Below are 25,854 nucleotides of genomic sequence, written 5' to 3' on the forward strand. Positions count from 1 at the left end.
TTCGTTTCGTACTCTTGGGATGAAATACGCCTGTGACCTATGTGAAAGAAGTGCAGAGTCTGTGCGTTTCAATGCAGTTTGTTCTATACTGTGGTTTACTTTAGTGAGAGGTAACTGAAAATGCAGAGATAATAATTATTGTAACACATCATTGCATTTAGGTCCTGTTCTTGCAGCTGAATAAATTAATAATTAATAATACACATTTCAACCCGGGCCTGTTGACTACATCATCCCATTTCATTTGTATTATTGGGGGCGGACAGCAGACAGATGAAGAGAAAGGGAGGCAGACGAGAAGAGAAAGAGGAGGAAAGAAACCAAAGGAAAGAGCACGAGCGAGAGCCAGAGATGCCCCATAGAGAACAAATGGCTAGTTAGTAATAGATGAGGGGCATCGGTTTACACTGAGGGATAAAAAGGCAGTCAAGCAGGGGATACACATCTGTCATCTGTTGTGCACACACACACACAGACACACACACACACACAGACACACACACACACACACACACACACACACACACAGACACACACACACAGGGCAGCTGGTAGACTGTGATGTAACTAGTGACTATTGTTCCATGGCTCATGCATCTTTCTGCATCTTGCTACCTAGAGACGAACACTGTAAACTCAAAAGGACGCGGCAGTGTTTGTGGTTGGAAAGCTGAACTGAACCAGACCTGCAACCTGTCTCTTTAATCCACACAAAAACAGGAGCTAACATGAATCATGGAAAGTAAAGAATGTTTTAGTGTTTGTAGCATGTGTTTTCGAGGGGTCAGTTTTACATCAGCACGCCTGTGAGCTACCATCGCTCCATTGTCAGCGTGACAAATAGGAAAACCGGTTGTTTTCATTACAGCTTAACGTGTATCTGAGAACATTCAGTACGGCCACCTATAGCAAGAAACAATATCAATGGATCCTGACATAATCCGTGATGTCACACAGTTGTAAAGCTTAATGGAGAAGGGGGGGGAAAGGCAGAGCAGGAGAGAGGGAGTGAATGTGATCATTGTTCCATGAAGTCTATTTTCTAGGTGAGCAGATATCCGTCTTCCAGCCTTCCTGTGGGATTTTTCTCCTGAGCATCCTCGAGAGATGTACAATAACGTTGCCCCGTCTGGTGGAAGTGGGTGTTGTTAGATTTCTCTATTCTGGCAAGGACAAGGGGGGGGGGGGGGATAAAGGAGAATCCTTGAAAGGCTGCACATTTTGCCTCTGAATGGGCCTTTTTAAGCCTCCAGACCCTGGTTAAAATATTTTCTCCTCATAGCTGTACAGCAAGTGGCGGCGGTGGCTTTGAACGGAGCTGGAAAACGCTCATGGAGATAAACACAGCAACTCTTTTGTGCAATGCATGTGAACACGCAGCCCTCGTACTAACTTTCTTTTTGCTTCTACTCTGCATTTGATGTCTTTGTTTTTGTCTGTTGTTTCGATGCTTTGCTTTTCTCTGAAGGTTAATCGCTATATTTCCCCCCCCCCCCCCCCCCCCCCCCATTCCTTTCTGTTCTTCCTGTCCTCTCTCTGCTGCTTCTTCTCTTCACGTGGTCGTTCCTTTCTGCAGATTGGCAATATGAGGGTAAGAACTGTCTCCTTCCTCCTCCCCTGTTAACTGGGTTCAGTTTCTGTGCCGTGTTATTAACAACCTGTGAGATGTTTGTAAAGGTTACATCTGTCATTACCAATGAGAATAAAAACGGTTATTAGTCTCTCTTCCAGCTTCATCTTCCTTACTTCAAATGCTTTACTACTACATTTCATTCCAGTCCCATCGTCCCTCTGCTCTTGTCCTGGGCGAGAAAAGAATGAGGTTGGAGGAACTTATCAACCAACCTCAGTCTTTGTTTTTCTTTGTTCATCTCTATCTTTTAAATTAGTGTCTCTGACTCTCCATCACATTTTCTCCCCTCCTATTTACTTCATTTTGCTAACCTCTTGCACCTCACTCCCTCTCACCACTCATCCTCTATTTTCACCGTCACTCCTTTCTGTACCTTGTACTTTGCCACTCAGAAACCACTTTCCGCGCCTGACATATATGGATGGAATCTATTTCCATTTGAAAAAGATTCATTATTTGTTATATTTTACATGTCAATCTAGAATTGGTACCAAAAAATAACAATGTTAATTGCTTCGTCTGTCTTTTTCATCCTCGCAGAATGTAAACTGTCTCGGTCTGGTCCTCCTGCTACCATTGTTGCCATAGATGAAGAGAGCCCCAATGGTAAAGTATTCACCTGTTTCACTCTTTCATTCAATGCTGAGAAGTGGGTTTAAGGAGAGCTCTGTTTTAAAGACATGACAAGTGAACTACTTGTCAGAAGTACAATTTTTAAGATAACTATCACCTTTTACTGTTAAGTTATCTTGACCTTTTCACCAGATGCTGATTGGCATGACAAGTAACCTGCAACTCTTTCATATGCATTATGAATGAATGTAGAAGGTGCCAACTGTGTCGTAGTTGGAGTCTGATCCCTGTGCCGAGGACAAGACACGAGGTCATTCAGTTTGAGCCAGTCTCTGAGCATCAACAACAAAAAGAGACAGCATGCTTAAAGGGAAAATCTGACATTTTAGGAAATATGGTTATTTGCCTGGACCTGGATAAGAAGATCGATACCATCCTTGTGTAAATGTGAAGCTACAGCCAATAGCTGGTCAACTTAGCTTATTCTAAAGACTGAACAGCAGGGAAGAACAAGCCTCTCTTCTCTTCTCTTCTCTTCTCTTCTCTTCTCTTCTCTTCTCTTCTCTTCTCTTCTCTTCTCTTCTCTTCTCTTCTCTTCTCTTCTCTTCTCTTCTCTTCTCTTCCCACCTTAAACCTCCCGCCTAAACAAAAATAAGGCTGCCACAGTTTTCAGACCCCTTTTATCTGAACACCAAAGGAAATATCTTCTGTGTGTTTTGTCTCCAGACTTAGCTTTTAAGAGGCTCTTTGCCCATTTGTGGCTTCTGGCTTGATGGCTTGTGCCATTTGGTACAGAGGAATAAATACATACTCCCAAAGACTACTTGGGCCATAGCATAATGGGTGTATGTGGCCCATTTTTGTGAAGTTCAGAGGTTGTTTGAGGAGGGATCACGTTTTAATTGATGAGTTTAATCCTAGGATTGGTCACAAGCAAATTAAAGCTTATGTCGGCCTGGAGAAAGGCCACTGAGTCTTACAGAGGTGAAATGTACACAGGCACGTTGAGCTGTGCAGCTGAATCACACTCTTATCTCCAGCCTATAAATTACTGTTCAGAAACAGCTACCTGTCATACTGTTTGCTATGTCTACTTTTCAACAAAAAAAAAAAAAAAGAAAAGTTTTACACTGGGAGACCTGATCACAGTAATCCTAACTGGCACAAAAAGAAATTAGCATGGCGACACCAGACAGAGAGGAGAGCGGCGCCCATCCCAGCTGGCATGTCTGTGTCTGTTGATAGCTTAATGCATGGTATTAAACTATCTATCTTCTTATTTCTTCTATTTTCCATTTTATGCGTTCTTCATAAAATTGTTTACTGTGTATCCACATCGGCCTAGGAATGGTAGTTATGTACAGGTGCAATTTGCACATTTGCATTTCCCACTTTCTACCCATTCTGGGTGTCTATGACAATAACAACAGGCTTTATTAGTTATTTGCAATATTATGTGAATGTTAGCAGTGATTGTTTATGCAGAAAAGCGCCTTCAGTCCATATACTCAGACTGCAGGCAGCGTATGATTATCCACAATGTGACCAATAGTTGTAGCCTGAGAGGTGAAACTCAAGGCCATATAAAGGTGACAAATCACTCATCACTGCTGTGAGCCTTTTGCTACGAGCACGTATGATATAAGGCAACTCAGCTCATCAAAGTAAGATTTAAGTGAAGTGTAAGAGAAAATAGGATTTTGCCTGTGTGGCAATAACACCATTTTTGGTTTAGGTTGAGTGCTCACAGAGAAATGCATTAAGCTGTAAAAGTATATTATCTATTTGATGAGGTGGTACAATGCAATAGAAGGATATTACAGTAAACATTAGAGCAGCAACAATGTGTGTGCATATAGTGAAGAATATGTGTGCACACTTTACATATGCACAGTACATGAGTGTTTATATATCTCCGATATGTCTCCTAATGTGTAATTTCTGCATGTACAAGTGCTTGTTTGTGTCTGACTGTGCAGTTATCTTCCTCGCAGGGCTGTTGAAGAATAATTTAGTGTGGGTATGATTTGTATAAACAATGCCATGCATTTCTCTGTGGCTGTGAAAGAGTCTTACAGATTTAATAGAGAATCTCACTTTAGGGTGATTATCTTGGGTTGGTGTTAGCAAAAAGGAGATAGACTCTAGGACATAAAAGACGGAGAGAGAGAGAGAGAGAGAGAGAGAGGAACACAGATTAACAAGATACAAGTTAGACATTTTTGTGCTGTGGGAGATGTCACATAAAGAGATAGCATTGCCGTCAGGGATGTGATTTCACTAATATCTTGTAAAAGTGTGAGTGCATGAGTTGGTATGAATGGGTATGTGTGAGAATAAGAGTGGAACAGAGCATTGAACCATCTAAGCATACTGCTTCATATTATTATTCTACTGCTGTAAACAAAATCAGCTTTGCTAATCTAGCTAGACCACTGATAATGCTGTAAGTGTCCCAAAGCCTAATGATTTAGTTATTTCTCTAAGTTATATGAGGAGAATAGCAGAAAAATATAGCAGCTTTGGTTTGTCCAAGGGTTTACTACAAATGCACCAGTGTCATCAATGTATCCTGTTGGCAATGAACGCATGAATAACCATTAAACCCTGAATGTGACCATGAAACTGCAATTGGACAGATTTAAAAAATCATCAGTAAGAGCAGTAGTGAAAAACACAAAAAGTAGCAGTGCACACCTGAGGCTTCTTCTTCTTTTTCTCTTTTCAGGTCATGTGAGAAAACCTGACTGCCCTTGGGCTTTCCAAAAAATGATTAATTTTCAGCACACTTTTTATGCACTTTGGCTGAGTCATGCTGCCATTTGATTGGAGATGAACATGCAATGCTCATCTTCATCTAAATATAACATGCTGTAAGATGACTATTGCCAAGAGCTACAACAATATGCACTCCATTTATTTACTTTTGCTGACTTTTCTTCCTTTCATCATCAACTTTTCCTATAAGTTGTGAAAGGTGGTACACAAACCCACTGATGTAGCTGGAAATGAATGGCAGGTGAATGTATTCCAAAGGCTCATGTGAATCCGTACTAAAGGTAGAGGCATTACTGCAGTGGCATCATCACTTTAAAGTGGTGATAACGCCTTTTTAAGTTCTACCTTTAAAGTGCTTTCGCCAAGAAATACAACTGGGAGATGATGCAGAGCCTGTTGAAAATATAGCCATTGAAATGTCATTGAAATAAAGGTTATTTTCGAAAACACTTCACGTTTACAATAAAATTTGAAAAGACCATTTGATGTCTTATTACTGACAATCATCAAAACCTCGCTTATTCTTCCACACAGTTATCAGATTTTCCAGCAACCAACGTGGAAAACAAAGGGGGGTCAAATCCACGAGCATCAAATTAATTTCACGTCAACTGAGGCTCAGTTCCAGTGGAATGGCAGCATCAGGCCAACTCAGGGCTGCTAAAGACTATTGTGCACTTGCAGTTTGAAGCAGATTTTTGCTAGCTGGGCTATAATGACACTTTTTATTAGAATAAGCATATTATCAAATTATAAAGCATACAGCATACATCCAGATTGTGCAGATTTTCAAAACCCATAACAAATACAGATACTTAAAAAACTAAAAAATGTTCTGTAAATCACTGAATTATTAATCGCTCCTATACAAGTGAGAACTGAACAGTGAGAGTTTATCTTGGCCCACGTTCACTACTTCGGCTGTCCTGTCCGTCTACGTGTATTCATCTTGAATCCCTGTTTCCTCACCCATCCATCAGGCTCCATGGCTCGTACCTGCCTGACAGTGACACCACATTAAGTTAAGCTAATGTCCTGTAAAAATTCTATTAATGCACCACCACAATGTTCATTCTTCTCTATTTTCTGCTAAAACTTTGTTCTTTATTTCTACCCCCCTCTGATTCAACCCTATTTTTCTCGCCTCACGTTCCTCTGCTGTTATTCTCATTTCTCTTGTCTCTAAACGCTCCCAATGCCTCTATTTCTATGAATTCCTTTCTTCTGCTCTCTGTGGCGCTAAACACACACACACACACACACACACACATACACACACACAAAGCTCCGTGTGTGTACTCTTTAACACATGGGTCAATTTAATCAGGTGCTGCTGAGTGCTGCATTCAGTCACACATCCTATAAAGTGGGGTCAGTGTAAAAAGACCTCATTGATATTAGACTGTCAATGGAATTAAATTAGTTACAAAAGGTGCAGGCACTGTCTGTCTCTTTCTTCTTTGCCTCTACTTGTGTTTTCTTGCTCATTTTGCAAGAAAACCAGAGGACAGGATGGCCAGAAGATGGCAAGGATTGAAACTGTCTTAATGAATTCTATATTCTACCCCAATTCTCATATAAAGAAACCAATTTAATTAAATTTCCCCCGTTTATTTAACATTGGCGAATTACAGCGAGGCATTTGACACGGTTTCCATGGTAGCGCAGAAGGCCATGACCCAATTTTATGTCTGGCAGATCAGATGTGAGATTGTTCTGTGTATGTGTGTCTGTATGTGTGTGTCTGTGTGTGTGTGTGTGTGTATTCACATGAAGAGAAAATCTGAAGAACACAATTCCTCTTGCCTCTTCAATTATTCTATCGCTTCCCATAAACCAGTAAGTTTTTCTGTCATGTCTAATGTTCACTCTGTCTCTCGCTGTCTCTCTCCCTCTCTCTCTCTCCTACTGTAGTGCTTTGTAGCTTCTCTGGTGACGGTCCAGAGGATGAAGCCAGTTTTATTTGTGTGTATATTAGTGTGCAGGTGTATGTTTGTGCTGGAATCTGTGTAAAGGGCAGACGCCCGGAGAAGTTCTATCTTAGGCTGCAAACCTGCAATAATAATGTTCTAAAGGATCATTTTGTGCTCTCCCCCAAGCAACCAACCAGTACAGTAGTTTTTGATTAATAATGCAGTATATAGGACCCAATGGGTCTCTCATGATTTGAAACTGTACACAGAGTTCAGATTAACTTTTTGCTTCTCTACTGTTTCTCTTTCTTGCTTCCTTTTAATTTCTCTTTGTAGGACATTTAAAAAAATGTCCTATGTCAAAGAAATGGACATTTATTTTCATCCTGAAAACCACATATTGGTTTATGAAACTGATTAAACACACGAATGAGCATGTGAGTGAGTTTGTTGATGACTTTTTTCCCCCTCCCCTCATGTCTTTGTTATTTTCACATTTCTTTGATCGCTCTCTGATACGCTTTATCTCGGCTTTGTATCGATTTAGAGATAATATGCATCACTTGAAAATATAAAACACAGACTTTTCATTCAGATGATGGCTTCTCATCCTGTTTGTATTTGTCTCTCTCGCTCTCTCTTTTGAGCTTTCTCTCTTTCTTTCATTATTCTTCTCATTCCAAAATCGGTCTACCACCCTCAAATGACTGTGTTAAATGAACTAAGTTTTATTCCATCTGTGCCGTCTGTCTTATTGAAATGTTCACTTTTGTTTATTCTGAAGGGGTTTTGTGTGTGTGTGTGTGTGTGTGTGTGTGTGTGAAAATCATGCAAATGAAGACACTGTATAGTCATTAGAACAGTTGTTGCTCACATACAACCAGCTTTGTCTATTTCTCTGAAATGGTGATTTTCTTTTCCAGCTGATGTAAAATAAAGTCCTAAAGAACACAGAGAAGGCAGACGAATCTGTTCTGCCGTCCTTAATTTAATTTCACTTAATCCTAAATGTTTTTTAGTCACCGTCTTTTATATTTATATTCTTGTCCATTTAATTGGTCGTGTCCGTTGGCTACAACCCACATATAATTTCTAGATATATACAACATGAAGAAATGCCAGGAGTTCTCTTGGTCTCCCTCTCCTAACTAATGAAGTTAGACCAAGGATCAAACCATTTATCAGGAGAAGTCATTTGAATCATGCTTTATTTCTAGGATGTCTGGACTGCGTCTGACTAACAGCTGGCTTAATGCAATTGTTTGTATTCTATTCCTAGGAACGTTGCTGGTGGAGAACATGCAGATAAATGGTATTGCACAGGGGCCGAATCGCACCATTTCTCTGTCTTTGAGGGATAACAACGACTACTGGGTGATCCTTGACCCCTCCAAACAAGCCCTTTACCTCAACAGCACTGGACGGGTTCTGGATAGAGATGTAAGGCTGTTGGACCATTTACAGTACAGCTGTGGACAAATTTGTCAGCACATCAAGAAAAAAAAAAAAAAAAAAAAAGAAGAGCCCATAATCTGAAATAGATAGAACCCAAAGTGAATCTGACGTGTCATACAGTATACATTACTACTGCTGCACAAATTGATACCACATTTTAGGTAATGCTGTTTCGGCAGATGAAGACATCTGTTTCTTGGTCCCAGTTTTTCTTCTCCACTTTGCAGCAGAGGATAAAATACAGTGGAGGAACATTTCCATGGCTCTTGCTATTTGCAGCTCATGCATCTAAAAGTCAGAACGTATTTGATGCACCTTCACTGAGAAATAACCCGCATCTTGCTGTTTTGTAATTCAGCAGGTGTTTTTGAAAGTCTGATTTAGAACACAAAGTAGAATACAAGTAGCTTGCAGTCTCCCGTACAGCACTTTTATTTATTTAGTTCTACTTTCTGTTAATAATTTATAGGTCTGTGCAATTGTACCTTCACAATCTCTGTCTGTCCCACTATTTATCTCTTTCCCAGCCTCCATCCTACATTCACTCCATTGTGGTTCAGGTTCAGTGTACCAACGAGCTCATAGGCACGGTGATATTACACGAGGTGCGCATCGTTGTTCGAGACCGCAATGACAACACACCACGTTTCCAGCAGCCAAGATATTATGTTGCTGTCAATGAGGTAACACACTCACACATGCATACTGTACATTGTCACACATATCAACATGCATAGAGAAATGTAGTGAGGTCTAAAAAAAAAAACAAGTTCACTTCTTTTTTATGCAGTGCTGCTTTGTATCATGACGACAGGTACAGGACTCACGGGTTTTTAGACTGGGGATCATTCGGGGAAGGGACCTACTGTCCAGTACAGCATGAGAACAGTACATCAGTTGTACTTTAACAACCTTTTCCCATGTTGCTCTGCTACCAGTGCCAGTGTTACAGGTTGAATCAGCACAATGATGTTATACACTCATAGCTTGACCTAGGTACTGTACATACTGCAATGTGTTTTAAATAAAAAACACCACAAAACAGTATTATATAATTTTGCTGTCAGACTAAAGCACTATAAGCCTTGAAAAAGCAGTTTTTAGGCAGCTGTGAAAAGGATCTAAATCTGTTATTCCAAGGTTTCTAGAATAGTTTTAAAGATGCCAATCCCACAGCTAGTGTGTCCTCCAGAGTCTGGGGAAGCAGAATTTAACTAGACTAGAAAGGGTTCAGTCTTGAACTGGACAAGGATACATGTAGCCTGCTGCCAGCACAGACCTGGGCAGACCCAGTAGAATATCTCATTATACAGGCTTCCACAGCCTGTCCAACTCAATCTGTCTTCTCAACTTCTCTCCTTCTCTCTCTTGGCCTCTCTTCTGTTTTTGCACCCGCCTCCACCTCCTTGAAATCCATGCCCATTCACCACTCCCTACAATTCATTATGTCACCCTTTTTCAACCTCTCCACCTTTCCTCTGCCACAGTCTATATATTTTTGGTTGTCTTTTTTCCCCCTACTCCCCGCCACTTCTTACAGCCCTCTATTTCTCATCACTCCTAGTAAAATAACTCTCCCCCGTTCTCTTCAACAACCAACATTCAATATACGAGATGCATTGTAAAAAAGCCTAGAACACGATTTCCTTTGCCAGGCCAAGGAAAATGTGGTTTGTTTGGGTGTAATAATTTAAAAAAGTGAATACATTTATTCTTATGTGAGCAATAATTTAAAAGCTGCAGCAGATTTATTCAGAATTGAAATGCAATTCTGCTCATTAGGCAGAGAGCTATTGTCTGATTCACTTCTGTTGCCCTCAGAACTCCTACCACCTAATGCAGTAAATTCAATATTGAGAGAGTGACTCAGGAGTTCATCCGGTCTTATCTACATTAAACCTGCTTTTAGTTGTCTATTACAAACAATTATTCAGTGCAAAAAAGCGAGGCAGGCAGATTAATACACACACAGAGGCAATATGGTTATTTATAAGAACGTCTAGGACACAATTTATGAGTTCACTGTTTTCGGGTACAAGGTGATCCCTGTGGCTGATTTCATGAGTTGGCAACAGTGCCTGAGTCTGGAGTTGTTTCATTAGAGCCATATCCAAAAGTGGAAAAGTGACAGCATAAGATGTTCTGAGGACCATTGTTAGATCAGTGGGAGGCAGATATAACCCCGTTCTCGGGGAATGATGTAACAAATCACTGGCGCAGCTGCTAAATTAAACTTAATCTTAAATGTTTCTCGTGCCGTTTGGAGATTAGACTTACATTGACACCTAATCACAAATCCCAAGGCACATGCCTGAGAAAAATACAGCATGAAAATTTTATGGTTGGAAAAATTCTCCCTTTCATGAGATGTGGCAAATGTTCAGTTCCGAGCTGGCTGAGGATTTCTCTCAGAAAAAGAAAACAAACTGAATAGCTTTCTTAATATCTAACTTGTCTTTTCTATAGGTGAGCTTAAAACCTAAAACGAACTGGAGTTAGCCACAAACATCCGTCTGCTAACATCAGCCAGTTTGAATTTATATATATATATATAAATACTTGTTAACAAATTAGCAAAGTGAAGAGAATTATGTAAATTCACCTGCAATCACCTGCATCACAAAAAGCTATTCAGTAGCTCTACTTACTCTCAGCTACTGTTAAACTGGGAACTTTTTTTTTCTTAGGTTTTATTTAAACTGTAACATGAGATGGATCACTACAATGTCATATGAGCGGCTGACTGACTCTCACAAAGCAGATTTAATGCAGTAAAATTAATACATTTTGTAGCTGCTCTGAAGTAAATTGCACTCGGTGTGAAAATGGATCACAAAGTTGAGCAACACATTATGGCAGTTTGTATTGAACTGTTTGTAGTTCATTATTTTATACTGTGAAACAGGGTAGGCGTAATGAGCTATCTGCCTACATCCTTTAGGTCATTGCTGTAATCTGTTTTGACAGTGACTCATTATTTTATAACTCTGAGCATTTGGGTCCAATCTGTTTGTGCTTTAAATTATTATTTAACATTGCTAAAATCAAAGACCAAATTCCAAAAGCACAGTTACTATATAATTTCACCCAATTTTCTACTTTGATCTAGAACGTTATTAGATAGGAAAACGAGGAGCAGTAAACAGTCACAAATGTGAGATAGACCAGTTAAAAAGTTGGATAAGTCTGTATTTTATTTTGTTACCAGTGCAAATGAAAGTGCACAAACAGCTGCGAGCTGATCTTAGTTCTCACGCCCCATTTGAGCACAATATACATAAAACCGCAAGTGGTTTTCTGTTTGTGTTGTTGAAGACAGTAAGAAGGCCATAAGGTCCTCCACTCCTAGATGCATGTGAAGAGTTCTTTAATGTGTTCCTCCCTCATCTCTGCCTCATACAGGCAGTAGAAGCAGAAAACAGACACAACAAGCTGTTTAATGTCAGTGGGAAAGACGGTGAAAGTGTTTTAGCACCCTACATGACATCATGTAGTGTGAGCTTGTAGAAAAAGACACTGACATTTTCGGTCTTGTGTTTTCAGCTGACGCCGGTAGGAACCACCATCTTCTCCGGTTTCTCTGGAAACAATGGTGCAACAGACATTGACGACGGTCCCAATGGACAGATCGAGTACACCATCCAGTACAATCCCAAAGACCCGGTAGGTTGTTCATCTACTTCCTGAACTCTTTCAAGTGTGATGTAACTCGAATTATGATATCATTATAGACCATTGGTTCAGCAACATGACCAATAGGTCAAAATGCAATTTCACAAGATGTATCATAACATAGAAAAGAGCAAATATATTTTTTCTATTTCAAAACCTGACATCACAGCAGCGTTGTAGTATTTTCCTTCAGTGCTCTGGGTATATAGTAAACAAATAACCAGCAAAGTTTCTCTGTTGAACAGCAAATGCTGTTATAGGGTGCACTACTTCTTCCAACCTCAGTAGTTGGCTGAAACCCTTTTGCAGTAATAAGTGATCCCAGGGATGAATGGAATAGTAATTTATTGTTCAAAGATACAATAATTACCCCTAATTTATCGGCAATATCTACTGATTGTATCAATTACTTTGCTGTGTGAGATAAGATATAACAGGCTTTCTCTAATCTCTCATCCTGTTTCCCAAAGAAACATTAATACTAAGATAAGATTATTGTGGTGTTGTGAAAGTACATTAATTTTTAGCCTCCTATACATCCAAATAATATGAGCCACATTAATACATGTATCTTTTACTACTTTTTTGCATCTTTTATTACGTCTCTTTTCTTTTTTTGTCCCAGGTTTACTCATACAGTAGAAATTAATCTTTTGTTTTAGTCTTTTAGCCATGGAACTGTGTTATTTAGCATAATATTGAAATGTATACCTGACAGGTCTACTACACTTTCACTGCTGTACAGTAACTACTGTAACTCTGCCAATGCTAGTACATGTCTTTGCATACAGTATGTCAAAAAGTTAAACAAGACAAATCCTTGTCCTTGTAAGTAACTAATCACGTTTGTGTTTCTAATGTCTCTGTGTGTTTCAGACAGCCAACAGAACCTTTGATATCCCACTGACACTGTTTGGCTCGGTTGTTCTCAGAGAAAGACTCAACTATGAGGAGATAACACGGTACCTGGTCATTATACAGGCAAATGTAAGTGTTTTGATTTGTTTAGTTTTTTTAGTTTTTCTACATAGAGTAAAATTTTAAGGCGTAAGGTTTTTATCTGAGGCCTGTTTTAAAAGAAAAGTAAAGAAAATATGGAGTAGAGGAAGTGTATAGTAACATTACTACTCAGCCTTGGTATATATCTGCCTTACTGCGTCAGCAGGGAACTATAACACATCCTTAAGTATCACTAATATCCTTGGTAAACTCTTTTATTTTACAGCCTCCTTAAAGTTGTTTTTCTGAAAGTGGTCTACAATATAGTTACTCAGCATGCAAAACAGACCTCTGGGGATTAGTGGACGTGTTTGACAGATCTGAGCTGAGGCACGGCAGATAATTGTTTAAGTTGCTGATTGCACCATTAAGGTTTTTGTTGTGACAGGAAAACCTTTCTTTAGTTCTCAACAAAGTATCTTGGCAAATATTCATATGTCTCAAGGCCCATTTACTCCGAAAGCATTATTAAGAGTCAACAGTGTACTGAAAGATTAATGTATTCCTGACTGCTTGAAAGCCTAACATATTCACTGTTCATCTGAATACAATAATAAGAGTGTTTGAGTGGCTGTGAATCTCAGCATAGACTCAAAGATCATGTGCAACCAGGTAAAAAACATCTCTTGGAATAACGCTGATATTTTTAACAGGAAAAAGTTGCATACTGTACACATACAGCATGACTTTGTGTAAATAATTTATTTAACAAACACAATAACAACACGTTTTAATTACTGATTATACTTTATTATACCCATTACATACTTTTCACAAATACTGTATGTGTGGGTATGGAGTTAAAATAATAGAATTGTGGGCAGAGTTAATCTTTTGCTATGTTTGTTGTTTTCTGCATTTATTTGTCATAAAACATGATCTGATTTTTATTTAAGTCAAGAGTGTTAACAAATATAATGTGTCTAAAATAGTAACACAAAAAAATGAAGTATGTGAACCCTTCAAAAAAGCTAAATGGAGTAAGATGTCTGGAGTCTTGTTAAGAAAATGAGTTTGTAGGTGTAGACTAGAGCTACCTTGACTGACAAGAACCACTCAACTTTTTGGGTTTGCTCTGCACAGTGTACTTATGTGAGCCATGCCTGACCAGAAGGAGATTTCAGAGGATCTACGGTCAAGAATTGTTGATTTACATAAAGCTGGAAAGGGTTACAAAGTGATTTCAAAGACTTTAGAAATTCTCCAGTCTACAGTTAGACAAACACTCTACAAATGGAGACACTTTGGGACTGTGGCGACTCTACCAAGAAGTGGGCGACCAGTCAAAATGACCCCAAGAGCACAATGAACACTTATTATTTAGATAAAGAAACAACCCTGAGAGACAGGCAAAGATTTGAAGGCATCATTGGAACTGGCTAGCATCTGTGTTTATGAGTCTACAGTAGGTAAAACAATGAACTAGCAGGGGGTCTATGGCAGGACACCAAGAAGGAAGCTGCTGCTTACTAAAAAGCAAATTTCTGTGAGTCTGAAGTTTGCCAAAGAGCAAATTGACACTGCACAGCAGTATTGACAAAATGTTTTGTGTACTGACGAAACTAAGATTGAACTATTTGGAAAGAACATCATGATTTTGATTTGAGTTGAGTTTTGACCAGTTGACATTAATCAATTTCTAGACAAGTGTTCACATACTTTTTCCACTAGCACTATGAGGTCGTTCTCAATAAAGACATGAAAGATCAGAATGTTTTTTGTGTTATTATTCTAGAGACATTATATTTGTTAATACTCTTAACTTAGATAAAGATCAGATCATGTTTTATGACAAATTAATACAGAAAACCATGAAATTCTAAATTTCTTTATTTACACTTACTGTGGAGGCTGTTTTCTGCTGTCACTGTCTAGTTTACATGTACCCAGTAATTGTGCAATGGATGCAGTATATAATTAGATTCTTTATGTTGTCAGTAGTTGCTTGAAATGAACTGCCTTTCACAATTCAGTTAGATAACAACAAAACTTGAACAAAACATAATTAAGATTTTTTACTTTTTTTTTGTCTTGTTTGGACGTTTTTCAAGTTTGTAAGAAAATATTAGTTAATGGCATGAAAGTGCTTCTTTAAAAAAGACAACCTTAATTTTTTGCTGCCTAATATGCCGATGCCACCAGGAATAATATTAAAGACACAAGTTTTTTGGACATGCGATGAGAATCTGACATGATTGTGTTGTGCTGAGAATCTAAAACAATTGTGTATTAACTATAATGACACCACACTAATAGTAGTTGCTGTATATTTGCCATTTAGATGAATAGCCTTGTTAAGTTGCTGGGAACACTTCACAAGAAGCAGATCAATAAGTGGATACAAGCACTAGATTTTAAAATGTGTTTAAAAGCATCAGTAAAGGTAGATGAATGTGTTTACCTCCAGTTTTTGATCAAAGCCAGTTGTATTTTACAAAGGTCATGCTTAAACCTTGCAGTTTTATTTAAATGGTCTTCTTCTCAGTAAAAACTTAATGTGTAAGCACATCTGTTTTCATTTAGTGGAGGTCTATATGTGTCAATGTCATTAATTTTGCTGTGGAGTTACATTTGTTTTGTAAAAGCCAGGAACATTTGCACATGAACACATTACTTTAGCATTTACTATTAAATATTACTGGAACTTAGTATCTTTTCTGAATAAAACATTCAGATAGAACTACTTGAGCTTCCTGTATTTGTTGTTAGAAATTTCCTAAAACGTAATTAGATTAAATTTATTATTTTAAGATCAAGACTAGAATACAAAAAAAATATGTAAATGTCAATAATTAATTCATATTTCATTTATGATTTGATGTGTTATGAATTCTTACAATACTGAGATCATGCAATGTATCATGAGGGCTCAACGTTACAGAAGCATGAGATCGATGTTGCAAACTTTGCTTATTATAAGCGACTTTCATTTCTGTGAAGTTGCTCACAAAGATTAGTTTCTACAGTAAAGAGTTTGCTTATTTGACCCCGTTTGCCTTTTTCTCTTAACAGCTTTTAAATAAAGTAAAGCTGTCTAGTATGCCCTGTTGTACAATCAACACCATTCTTTTTCACACATTGCAGTTTATCCATTGTATCAAGAAAGATTTTTTTTTAAAATATTGCTTCATTTGATAAATCACTGTGGTTACGGCAGCAGGATCAGTACATGACCAATTGAGAGAAGACCAGGGAGCACGCACATGCTGTTACCAGTGCTCATGCTGACATCTTAAATCTTCTGTATGAATGGTGCACTTATTAACCCAAACATTTTTGTTTTGCACAGCAAGCAGGTGATCTGCAATGAAATCCTGCAGAGCTCGGGATACCTTTTGTAGCATGTCAAGTTATTTATTACAAGGAGGTTGTAATTTGTAATTAATTTGTCATATGTGGAAACATCACTTTGGGGCTGCTGATGAGTTACAGAATAGAGGAGCTGTTATGTTATATGATAATATAATTACAGGTTGGTCCACACAATGACAAAAGCAGCTTATTAGCTATGATAATAAATACAGCACATATGCCACGATTCATCTTGTCAGGAGTATTAATAACAGCAAATTAAATCAGACACACAACCAAAAACACTGATCACGACCTCGTTTCCATTCACCTGCTTACTTGTTTTTCTCGCGAGATTTGGCTCCAGTCGCAAACTTGGTGTCAGTAAATTCCAACTGCTCTCCATCTTCGAGGAAGAAAAATTATCATGCTGAAGCCAAAAAATTTAAATACGACTGCTCTGTCAACTGAGCCACTGCTGCAGTTGATTATTTCACAGGTGCTCGGACACCCACGACGGCAAACATACAGTTTATTGTCACAGGACAACAGTGAGACTAGGCTGATAAACTTTTCAACAACTTGATAGCAGAGGGCAAACAAAACGTGCCTCACACCGTTTGTCTTGCATGTTTAGTCTCTTCTAATTGATGGCCCCCAGCGAAGCCCCGCATGTCCGTTTTTAATTTGATGAACGCCCTTTAATGAAGCCTGCAAGATGTCGAACATTATTTGTTATTGTTTGTATTTAATTACTACATTTTCTCTGGCCACTCGTTGCACAGTGACAGATGGGAGTGGAGGCACCGCAATATTGAGCAGTTTCATGTGGTTTTCTCATTAGACTGAGTTTATTTCAGCTGTTGTCATTGAGCCATTTGTTTGTTTGTGATTTAGCACATGTCCGTTTTTCTATTCTATAAATGAAAAATGCTTTTCCATCATTTTGTAATGATTGATCAGCAATTTATTATGAGAAAGGGACAATCAGTGTTATCTCAACCTAAACTGTTATTTAATACCATTGTTAATTGAATACATTACTGTACATTTTACTCTAAAACCAGTTCTAGAAGTTTTTAGTTGCTCTTGGTGGCGTATAAACACACATGAAGATGGTAAGTGAAGTAGACACCAGGCTTTGAAGACATTGGGTATTCCCTGCAGCTTTAATGCTTTTCTGCAAATATTTAGTGCTATCCTGTGGTCACTAATTACTCAATTCATACATATAAAAATATCCAAATGTAAAAGTACAGTATGATTTAAAGATGTAGTAAAAGCTGTCTGTCTTTGTTTAGGATCGGGCTCCCTACCCGAGTGAGCGTCTTACAGCCACCACCACGCTCACTGTGGATGTTCTGGATGGTGACGACTTGGGTCCGATGTTTCTACCATGTACGCTTGTGGGAAAAACCCGTGACTGTAGTCCCATCACGTATAGGGCTAATGTACTGGAGCTGACAGAACCGGTGAGTGCCTGCCTGTTATGTACATATATTATATTTGTATGTATGGTGCAGAGGCCGTGTTTCTATCTCTGTCTGTGTGAGTATGTGCACTGCTGCATTACTTTATTCCTTCAGTGGACAGTAGTTGGTCTGTCTTAACATCCAAGACCATTAATAAAGGGCGCTACTGACTTTAGTAATATTGCACATTATTTGTCAAATCTTTCAGCTCCTTTGAAACCCAGTGAAATCAGTAAGTTGAATCCAGCTTTCTCCTGCTGGCTCTTTGAGGGATAGGCCTGAGCTATGGATAGTTACTGACTCAAATGTCAGAGGTATAACATGTGAGATGCCACGCCGTCAATGTATGATACCAATATAAAACATTGACAAAGAACATACTGCCTCAGAAACATGTACTTCTGCTGTGTATGTGAACTCTAACAGAAACTAAGTTAAGCTTTTATAGGCCAATGATAGTTTAATGATAAGTTGTTAATAGTCACACCATGTGTGCTATGGAGTTATAAACTTCAAAAGGTTTTTCTGATAGATCACAATGTTAATCCTTTATGTATGAACAGTTGTCATCAAAGTGAGTCTGCAGCATGGAGATATATATGTTTCTATGCTTATAAAGCTGTTTGTGTAGTTGCGCATTTGTGTCTCGGGCGTTTAACTGATGCAGTTATTCCAAGTGACTTACAATGCTACTTTGTTAATGAGACAAAGTTGCTGCAGGCAAAATCAGTAGGCCATTCATCCCGCACCGCACACAGATGCACACGTACACACACCTTTGATCGTGACAAGCTAGCAGTGCAGTCACGCCTTATAACATCCACATCCACACACACACACACACACACATACACACATAACAGTGTAAAGCTAGTAGAGCAGTCACACCTAACTACACATTGTTTAATTCATCTCTTTGTTCAAACTCATGAAACTCAGGTTTTCCCAGCATTTATTGAAAAGGTTATAATTCTACTATTATTGATAAAGGGTTACACAGTCATATGTGAAGGAGGGGGGGCCACACACCTTAATATAATTCCCTCCAGCACTACTTATCCACCCGCTATAACCTCACTAATAGACATATAGTGGAAATTCTCAACTTGTATAAGTAGATTAATGGCAGAGCTGCTGCTGTATCAGATTGCATTAGATTGTACAGGTGTACCTAATAAAGTGAGTATATGCTCACTTTACTCCAAACACACTCAGAACGCTCTTTCTCCTCACACATACACATACGTTTAAACGCACACACCCTTTCCACCCAGCCAAGAGGGACACGGTGAGGAACAACAGGAGTAAATCAACTTTACACCATGTGGTTTTGAGAAGGAGCAAGTGCACCCAGACAAGGGCAGGGTTTACGATTGAAAGCTAGAGAGGGAATGATGCAGAGGTAAAGTCAAACAGGGAGAAGGGGAGAGGTACAGGCACACAGAAAAAAAATATCCATAGAAAATACTTGTGGGGTTTTAAAATCTGAAGTGATAAAATATGTTCCATCTGATTGTTTCTCACTTGTCAATTTTCTCCCAAACCACAACTGCTGCTCACTCCAGATGCCTCACTGATTTTAGTATTTATGATCTTACAACATTGCAGCAATAAAAAAAAAAAAAGGGAGCCGTACAGACTGTAAAATCAACTTTCATTCGCTGGCCGTGATGTCCATGCTGATCTCCTGTTCACTGCAGGGAGAAACTGATCATGTGTCAGATTACAGTTCATATTTAGGAAAAACCTATGGGCGTCTTTCACATGTCATAGCAGGATAATCACTAGTGCCCAAAATAACATCAACTGTGGCAGCATCCAATGTAGTTTTGCTGGTTTCATGGCATGGTTTACTGAACCTCTAAATAGCCGTGGTTTTAGTTATGCCTGTGCTTCTTTTGGTATAAGAAGTGGAAAAACAAATTGCCTCAGTTGTATCCTTTAGATCATTGCTGTACTGAAATCGCGATCCCATTCTCGGATGAGATGCACTCTGCACTAGGTTTCTTCAAGGTCCTTGAGGTCAAGCTGTGTTTGACTGCAATTATTCCCCCAATTCTGTCCTGTCTCTGAACTGTATTATGGAAAATAAAGGATTGAGTGCTTTTGGAGTTTTACTCATACCAGACACTAAATTCCAGATGATCTCAGCTTGTGCTGCAGCAATTTTGACCGTCTCCTTCTTTGTTCTTATCTTTTACAAGTATCTCAACATTGTAGATGTGCCATACTAAGGCTGCGTTCACACACAAACGTTTCAGTCATTGTGGAAAAACTGCTCGTAAAATAAAATGTATCATGCACCCTCACGCGTGTGTGTGTGTGTGTGTGTGAAATGTAGTGTAAAAATGCTGAATCATTTTTCACAGTCGTATATTTAAACCAAACTATTCCAGGTAATTTAAATAAAGGTGTGTTTATTCCGACAGCATGATCTCTTCTATTAGTCACGCTTGAATGCACCCTCATCTAAATGAAAGCTACTATCTCTAAAGAGCTCTGTTTGATTGATTAAGACTAGACTTTGAAGCCATCCAACATGAGTACCCTGATATGTTCTGCTTGAACGAACCCCAATATCATAAAGGTAAGCCTCCCATTTGTTTCCTTCAAACTGCTGTTGCTGAAAAGAGCAAGGCAGAGGACAACAGCTGACAGACAGCCAGATATTGGATGTGCGATGAGAGGGGTACAAATGCAGAATGAGTGGAAAGGAGACGAGAGAGCTGCAGTTGCTGGTTTATAAGGAGGGTGGTGAGGTGAAGCGAGGAGAGGAATGAATGAGGAGGAGAGTCAAGGAACTGTAATAGTTTGAGTCCTAATCAGACTGATAAGATATGACAGCCTCAGAGCCTTAGAGCCAACATAACTACTTTCTGTCTGTGTCTTTCTCCTTTTCTCTCTCTCTCTCTCTCTCTCTCTCTCACTCACACACACACACACACAAACACCAGGATGCTGGTCATTTATGCAGAGGAGTTGGCTGTCAGGCCATGTTCACACATATACTTCACAAACATTGCTGCCTGTGCTACTCAGAAATTCACAGCTGTGAGCGACAAATGATTGTTGCACAGTAAACAACTCTCCCCGAACCTGACCAATCATTTAGTTTGACCTTATGTCACAGTGGAGTTGATTGACTTGTGGGTATATAAAGGTGACAAAAGCCAAAAAAACTACAGCGCTTTGTTGTATCTTAATTTTTTGGCATTGTGGTGAAAGCCATATGTTAGTTTTCTTTTACGTGATAAGGGAGCGCTAGATCTCTGTTGCGTTACAAATAGCATCTTGATGTGCACTCCTGTGTAGCTGAGTGGTTGACACAAGGCCTCACCTGACCACCAGATGCCCTTAGAAATTTTCTCCCCTCTTCTTCTGTTGATCTTCTCTCTGCTCCCGGGATCAGCCACCTGCCTGCACAGCTGCTGCCGATTTGCTCATTAGTTCCCCACTAATATATGAAGCCCCTTTCCCCCACACACACCTTCCAGGTGGTGGTGTTTAGCTGTTGTAGTGTCGGAGTCATTCACGTCTGCCTAATACCTGTTGCTGATTTCTTGCCTGCTGATTTTGTGGTGTTTGCCTGCTTTCCCGCCTGCATGTTCCTGACAGTAAACCTCTGCAGCATTTTATTAGTGCCTCCCCAGCTTGTGGTATCTGCTGTAGAGGTGAACATGTTGTAGATCGCTGATGTCAACACAGTTTGATGTGGATATTTGCTCTTGTATTTGTCTATGTTGAGCTTGATTAATTTAAATATTTATTAAATCCCAATTAAATATTCATGTGATGAAGACCAAATGATAATTGGTTGAAGAGATCTGTGGATTATTTGATGAAGTCGCAGCTCTTAATCAAATAAGCCACTAGTGAGTCAGTTCTACAGCGTTGACACAACTATGTGCTGCAGCCATAATTAATGTTAACTGACCTCAAGTTTGACCATCATTAAGAACCTTTGTATTGTGCCTTTAATGAATAGCCATAAGCCATTCAGCCCTATTGGGAAGAGAAGTTTCATTTGCATTTTGCTGTTCAAAATAAAATAAGTATAGTAACAACTTTAATTACTTGATTAAGTAATCTTAGAACCCCTTAGTCCACTTCGGTTGATTGGAGGTGTGACAGAGTGAAGCCTCTTACTTCATAAGCACCCTTCAACACATACAAGCCCAGAAGAGGATGTACTTCCTGCTCAGGAAACGCAAAGCACGGCAAAAAAAATGCAAAGCAACAGAATGAATGTTATATTCTACATATAATGTTTGTACTAAAAAAATAAGTTTGGCTGTAATTACTTTGTAAACACAATTGTAGTTTGGGTATTTAATTTTGTAAATGCGTAATTCATCACAGCTGCAGGTGTCAGTTAAAACAGTGTGTAGAAAGTTGATAGAATAATAATAATAAAAAGGTTTTGATGAAAGAAAGTTTCATTAACCCTGATGAGAACTTGAGACTGAAGTGCTGCGTCTCTGCACTGTATTGTCAAAAGCCGCGTTTTTAAAGGCAGACGGTATTCACAGTAAAGTGCTATGCTTTTAGTACGTTCTGTGAAAAGCAGTGGAGAATGTATTAGAGCAAGGTTCAGCCTTTCAGCAGGTAAAAGAATAAAGGCGATTTCTCTGTGTTGATGCTTCAGCATTCAGAAGTCTGAAGATGAGAGGGCAAACTGCTCATGGAGAATATGATCAGGACAGCCAAGGGTCAAATTAGCCTTTTTGATGAAGCTGAGCGTGCTGCATGCCACTTTACTATCCAGGCCCACGTTGTCAACATGTTTCCTTTAGGTTGCTGTCACTCTTACTTTAATATCCTACATTATTAGCTGGCCTCATAATTCTGCAGTATTGCCATTTCTTTCTTCTTTAAAGAAAATCATTTTTATTTTAGTGTTCTTTTCTCAGTCATCTGTCTTTCTTAGACCAACATCTTTCTCTACTCCCCGTTTATCCCCAACTCTGAGAAAATTCTCCCTTCTCCCTTTCTACAAATCTCTTTTGCTCCACTTCATTACTTGCCATAACTTCTTCTCTGACTGTCTCCCTCCTGTTCTTGTCATGGTGACAGGCAACAGGAGATATGGCTGTGTGATGACTTGTAGATTTAAGTACTGCATACCAGGTGCAGCAGTAAAGCATATTACACCAATGCATGTGTGTGAGCATCCTCTTGTGCTGCATGTGGGTTTGTGCTCACACATTAGAGCACATTTAAGAATATGTGTAGATTTTCTTTATTTTTTTTATCCTTATTGACACGTTATGTTTCTCCCTTGGATTCTTTATATTAAACACCATTCGTGAACCCATAGGCCTCCTTGAGTCATGTACAGTAGGTGGCTTGGATGAGATCTAATTAAAAGTAATTCAGCTTTGTGCTTTTATTAAATATTAACTTGGAGAAGTGATTAGGTTGTGAAATTTCTAGAGGGCACCAACAGATCAAATTCATGGTCCTAAGTATGCAAGTCTGAGTTTATCACTATTTGTTTATCTGTATGTGTATTGACCTTAAATACAATTATAAATATATTGTTCTACTATTATTTGCTATTTGTCTTTAAATTGTTAAAGGAGTCTTTCAAGCACTGATAAGAAAACTATCGTATTTATATGAACAAAGACGAGTCTTAAACGTAGACATAAAATTAAATAAATAAATAATATTATATAATATATAATATAATATTTCTCTTGGCATGAAACGAGGTGAGGTACATCAAAAAGCTCTGGTCCTCAGACTCTGCATGGAATAAAAGTTCTCTAGTCTGAATAAAACGAGTTCTACAAACTGTTGAGCTAAAAGAAAATTGACATTACAGAAACAAACAACTGCAATTTTTTTGTTTTAATTATACCCTAGAACAAAGTCTGAACAAAGTCTCAGAGCAGCAAGAAATTCATTTGGTAGTATTTCCAATTGTGTGCTGTTTTAAGCAGCAGCTGTTTTCGTTACAGATGTTTGTGGTGAGCTAGGATAGCTTCATTTGATTTATTCATATAATGCAAAATGAAGCCGGTGGTAATTGGTGGAAGGTTGAAATGTTCTGCTACAGTAGTTTGCTTGTCAGTTTTTTCTTTCTTTCCTAGTTTTTCACTCTTAAACTCTAACTGCACACATAAAAGCCATCTTCACATACCCGTCTGAAATATTCTTTCATACTAACCGGTTTTCTGTCATATTTGTTGAACATAGTTGTGCTAGTCTGCTTCAGTGCTCATTTTTGTTTTGTCTCCAGAATAAGGTGAATCCCCTGAATGTGACTCCACCCATACAAGCTGTGGACCAGGACCGAAACATACAACCCCCTTCTGATAGGCCAGGGATTCTCTACTCCATCCTCATTGGTAGGTTAAACATTGTTATGATTACACTGGTTGGCACTATCGTTGTGCAAAAGAACTACACATTCAGTGAGACACTATACTTTTGCCAAAGATTTACTGCAGTAAATGTCCTGTATTGCAACATCATTGTGGATGAACTGTGTGGGTGTGAATTTATTAATCGCACTCACCGTTGCAATTACATCACATCTGACTCCGCTCTCTTATGCTTTGCACCTCTGCTCCTTCATGAACAGTATTTTGTTGACTGTTACAGAGGTAGAAGTACAATATTGAGAGTATATTCATTCATTCAACACAACATGTAAGAATGCAATGACTACTCACAGACACTGACTGCACAATTAGGACTTTTGGACTGACAAACTGATTATACACTGCTGTTCAAACGTTTGAAGTCACTTACAAAATTCCTTTTTTTTTTTTTCATCAGATTAATGATGACCATCATAACAATTTACTTTTTTTTTTTTAAATATCTCATATATCATATAAAGGCCCATTATCTAGTGGCCTTGAGAATGAACTTTTTAGTGATGAAATACCAGTGCCCTTTGGAACCAACTTTGTATAGAGTAAGACGACAGACAACAAATGTGGTATTTCGATCTAACACTAGTGGTATGTTTTGCTTGTCGACCTCAGGATTTGCTTCAGCCAAGGTCATTGTCAGTACAGCTAGCAGAAACAAAATGAAACTTCATTCCGCCCTCACTCACTTCCTCTTCAGGTTTGGTTGTGAATCCTGCAGAGAAACTTCAGTGACATTTCATACTATCAAAAGTCCTGAAAGACAGACAGATGCATGCACGACAAAAGACGCTTTTCAAGACATAATGACCTTTTTGTTCAGCAAGGTATAGGTGAACTAACACTTTTGGTCATGTCCTAAAGAAGGAAACGGTACCTAAGGGAATCATGCGGTCTTGGAACGTACTATCCCTCAGTAGATCCCAATCAAATCAGTGCTAGTCACACACACTCACACACACACACACACACACATAGAGAAACAAATGCACACTTGAGAAATGTATACCTGTGTTGCTGCTCCTCTTGTCAGAAGTTGATTTCCCCACTGAGCAATGCAACATTCCAAAGCACCATATATATATATATATATATATATATATATATATATATATATATATATATATATATATATATATATATATAATTTTTTATATATATATTTGTGTGTGTGTGTGGGAGGGGGGGTACATGCATGTGAGTGTGTGTGCATCACCAACTGTGGAGAGTTGAGATGAGAAAACTGGGGGCATTAGCCATGTCTTTTTCTTTTACTATCCCTCTACACATTCTTCAGACAAACATACCAATAACTCATCTCTCTCTCTCTCTCTCTTTCAGGTAAACCAGAGTCCTGTGCAGAATATTTCAGCTTGAACAGTACAACAGCGGAGCTTCTGTTACTAAAACCCATCAACAGAGAACTGTACCGCAGATTTGATCTGGTTATCAAGGTGAGAACCACCGCTGCTGCAAACGGGAGATGTGCAACTTGAACATTTTTCCCATAGCAACACTAAAGAAACCTATCACCTCACTGTGCACTGCGTCCTTTTACTGCCTTTAACCTCCAGATACCCCTCAAGCTGTTGTAGCTACGTGTAAGCTTAAATAAAGACTAAATGTTTTTCATCAGTTCATATATTTGCTGCTTCCTGGTTTCTGTCAATTAAAAGCAGTCTTCT

At 38.7% G+C, this 25,854-nt stretch overlaps 1 protein-coding gene across 1 annotated transcript in view; it reads left to right on the plus strand.

Annotated features, from left to right (window-relative positions):
- LOC113156348 (protocadherin-15-like) overlaps positions 1 to 25,854 on the plus strand; it is a 121,763-nt gene that overhangs the window by 32,733 nt on the left and 63,176 nt on the right. Inside the window, exons 3-11 of the mRNA XM_026351433.1 lie at positions 1,577 to 1,591; positions 2,174 to 2,239; positions 8,177 to 8,337; positions 8,880 to 9,035; positions 11,896 to 12,015; positions 12,901 to 13,011; positions 17,616 to 17,786; positions 24,031 to 24,139; positions 25,511 to 25,623. Of these exons, the coding sequence (XP_026207218.1) occupies positions 1,577 to 1,591; positions 2,174 to 2,239; positions 8,177 to 8,337; positions 8,880 to 9,035; positions 11,896 to 12,015; positions 12,901 to 13,011; positions 17,616 to 17,786; positions 24,031 to 24,139; positions 25,511 to 25,623 (1,022 nt within the window). The remainder of the gene's footprint in view (positions 1 to 1,576; positions 1,592 to 2,173; positions 2,240 to 8,176; positions 8,338 to 8,879; positions 9,036 to 11,895; positions 12,016 to 12,900; positions 13,012 to 17,615; positions 17,787 to 24,030; positions 24,140 to 25,510; positions 25,624 to 25,854) is intronic.

The sequence above is a fragment of the Anabas testudineus genome, chromosome 19 (genome assembly GCF_900324465.2).
Source record: "Anabas testudineus chromosome 19, fAnaTes1.2, whole genome shotgun sequence".
NCBI lineage: Eukaryota > Metazoa > Chordata > Actinopteri > Anabantiformes > Anabantidae > Anabas > Anabas testudineus.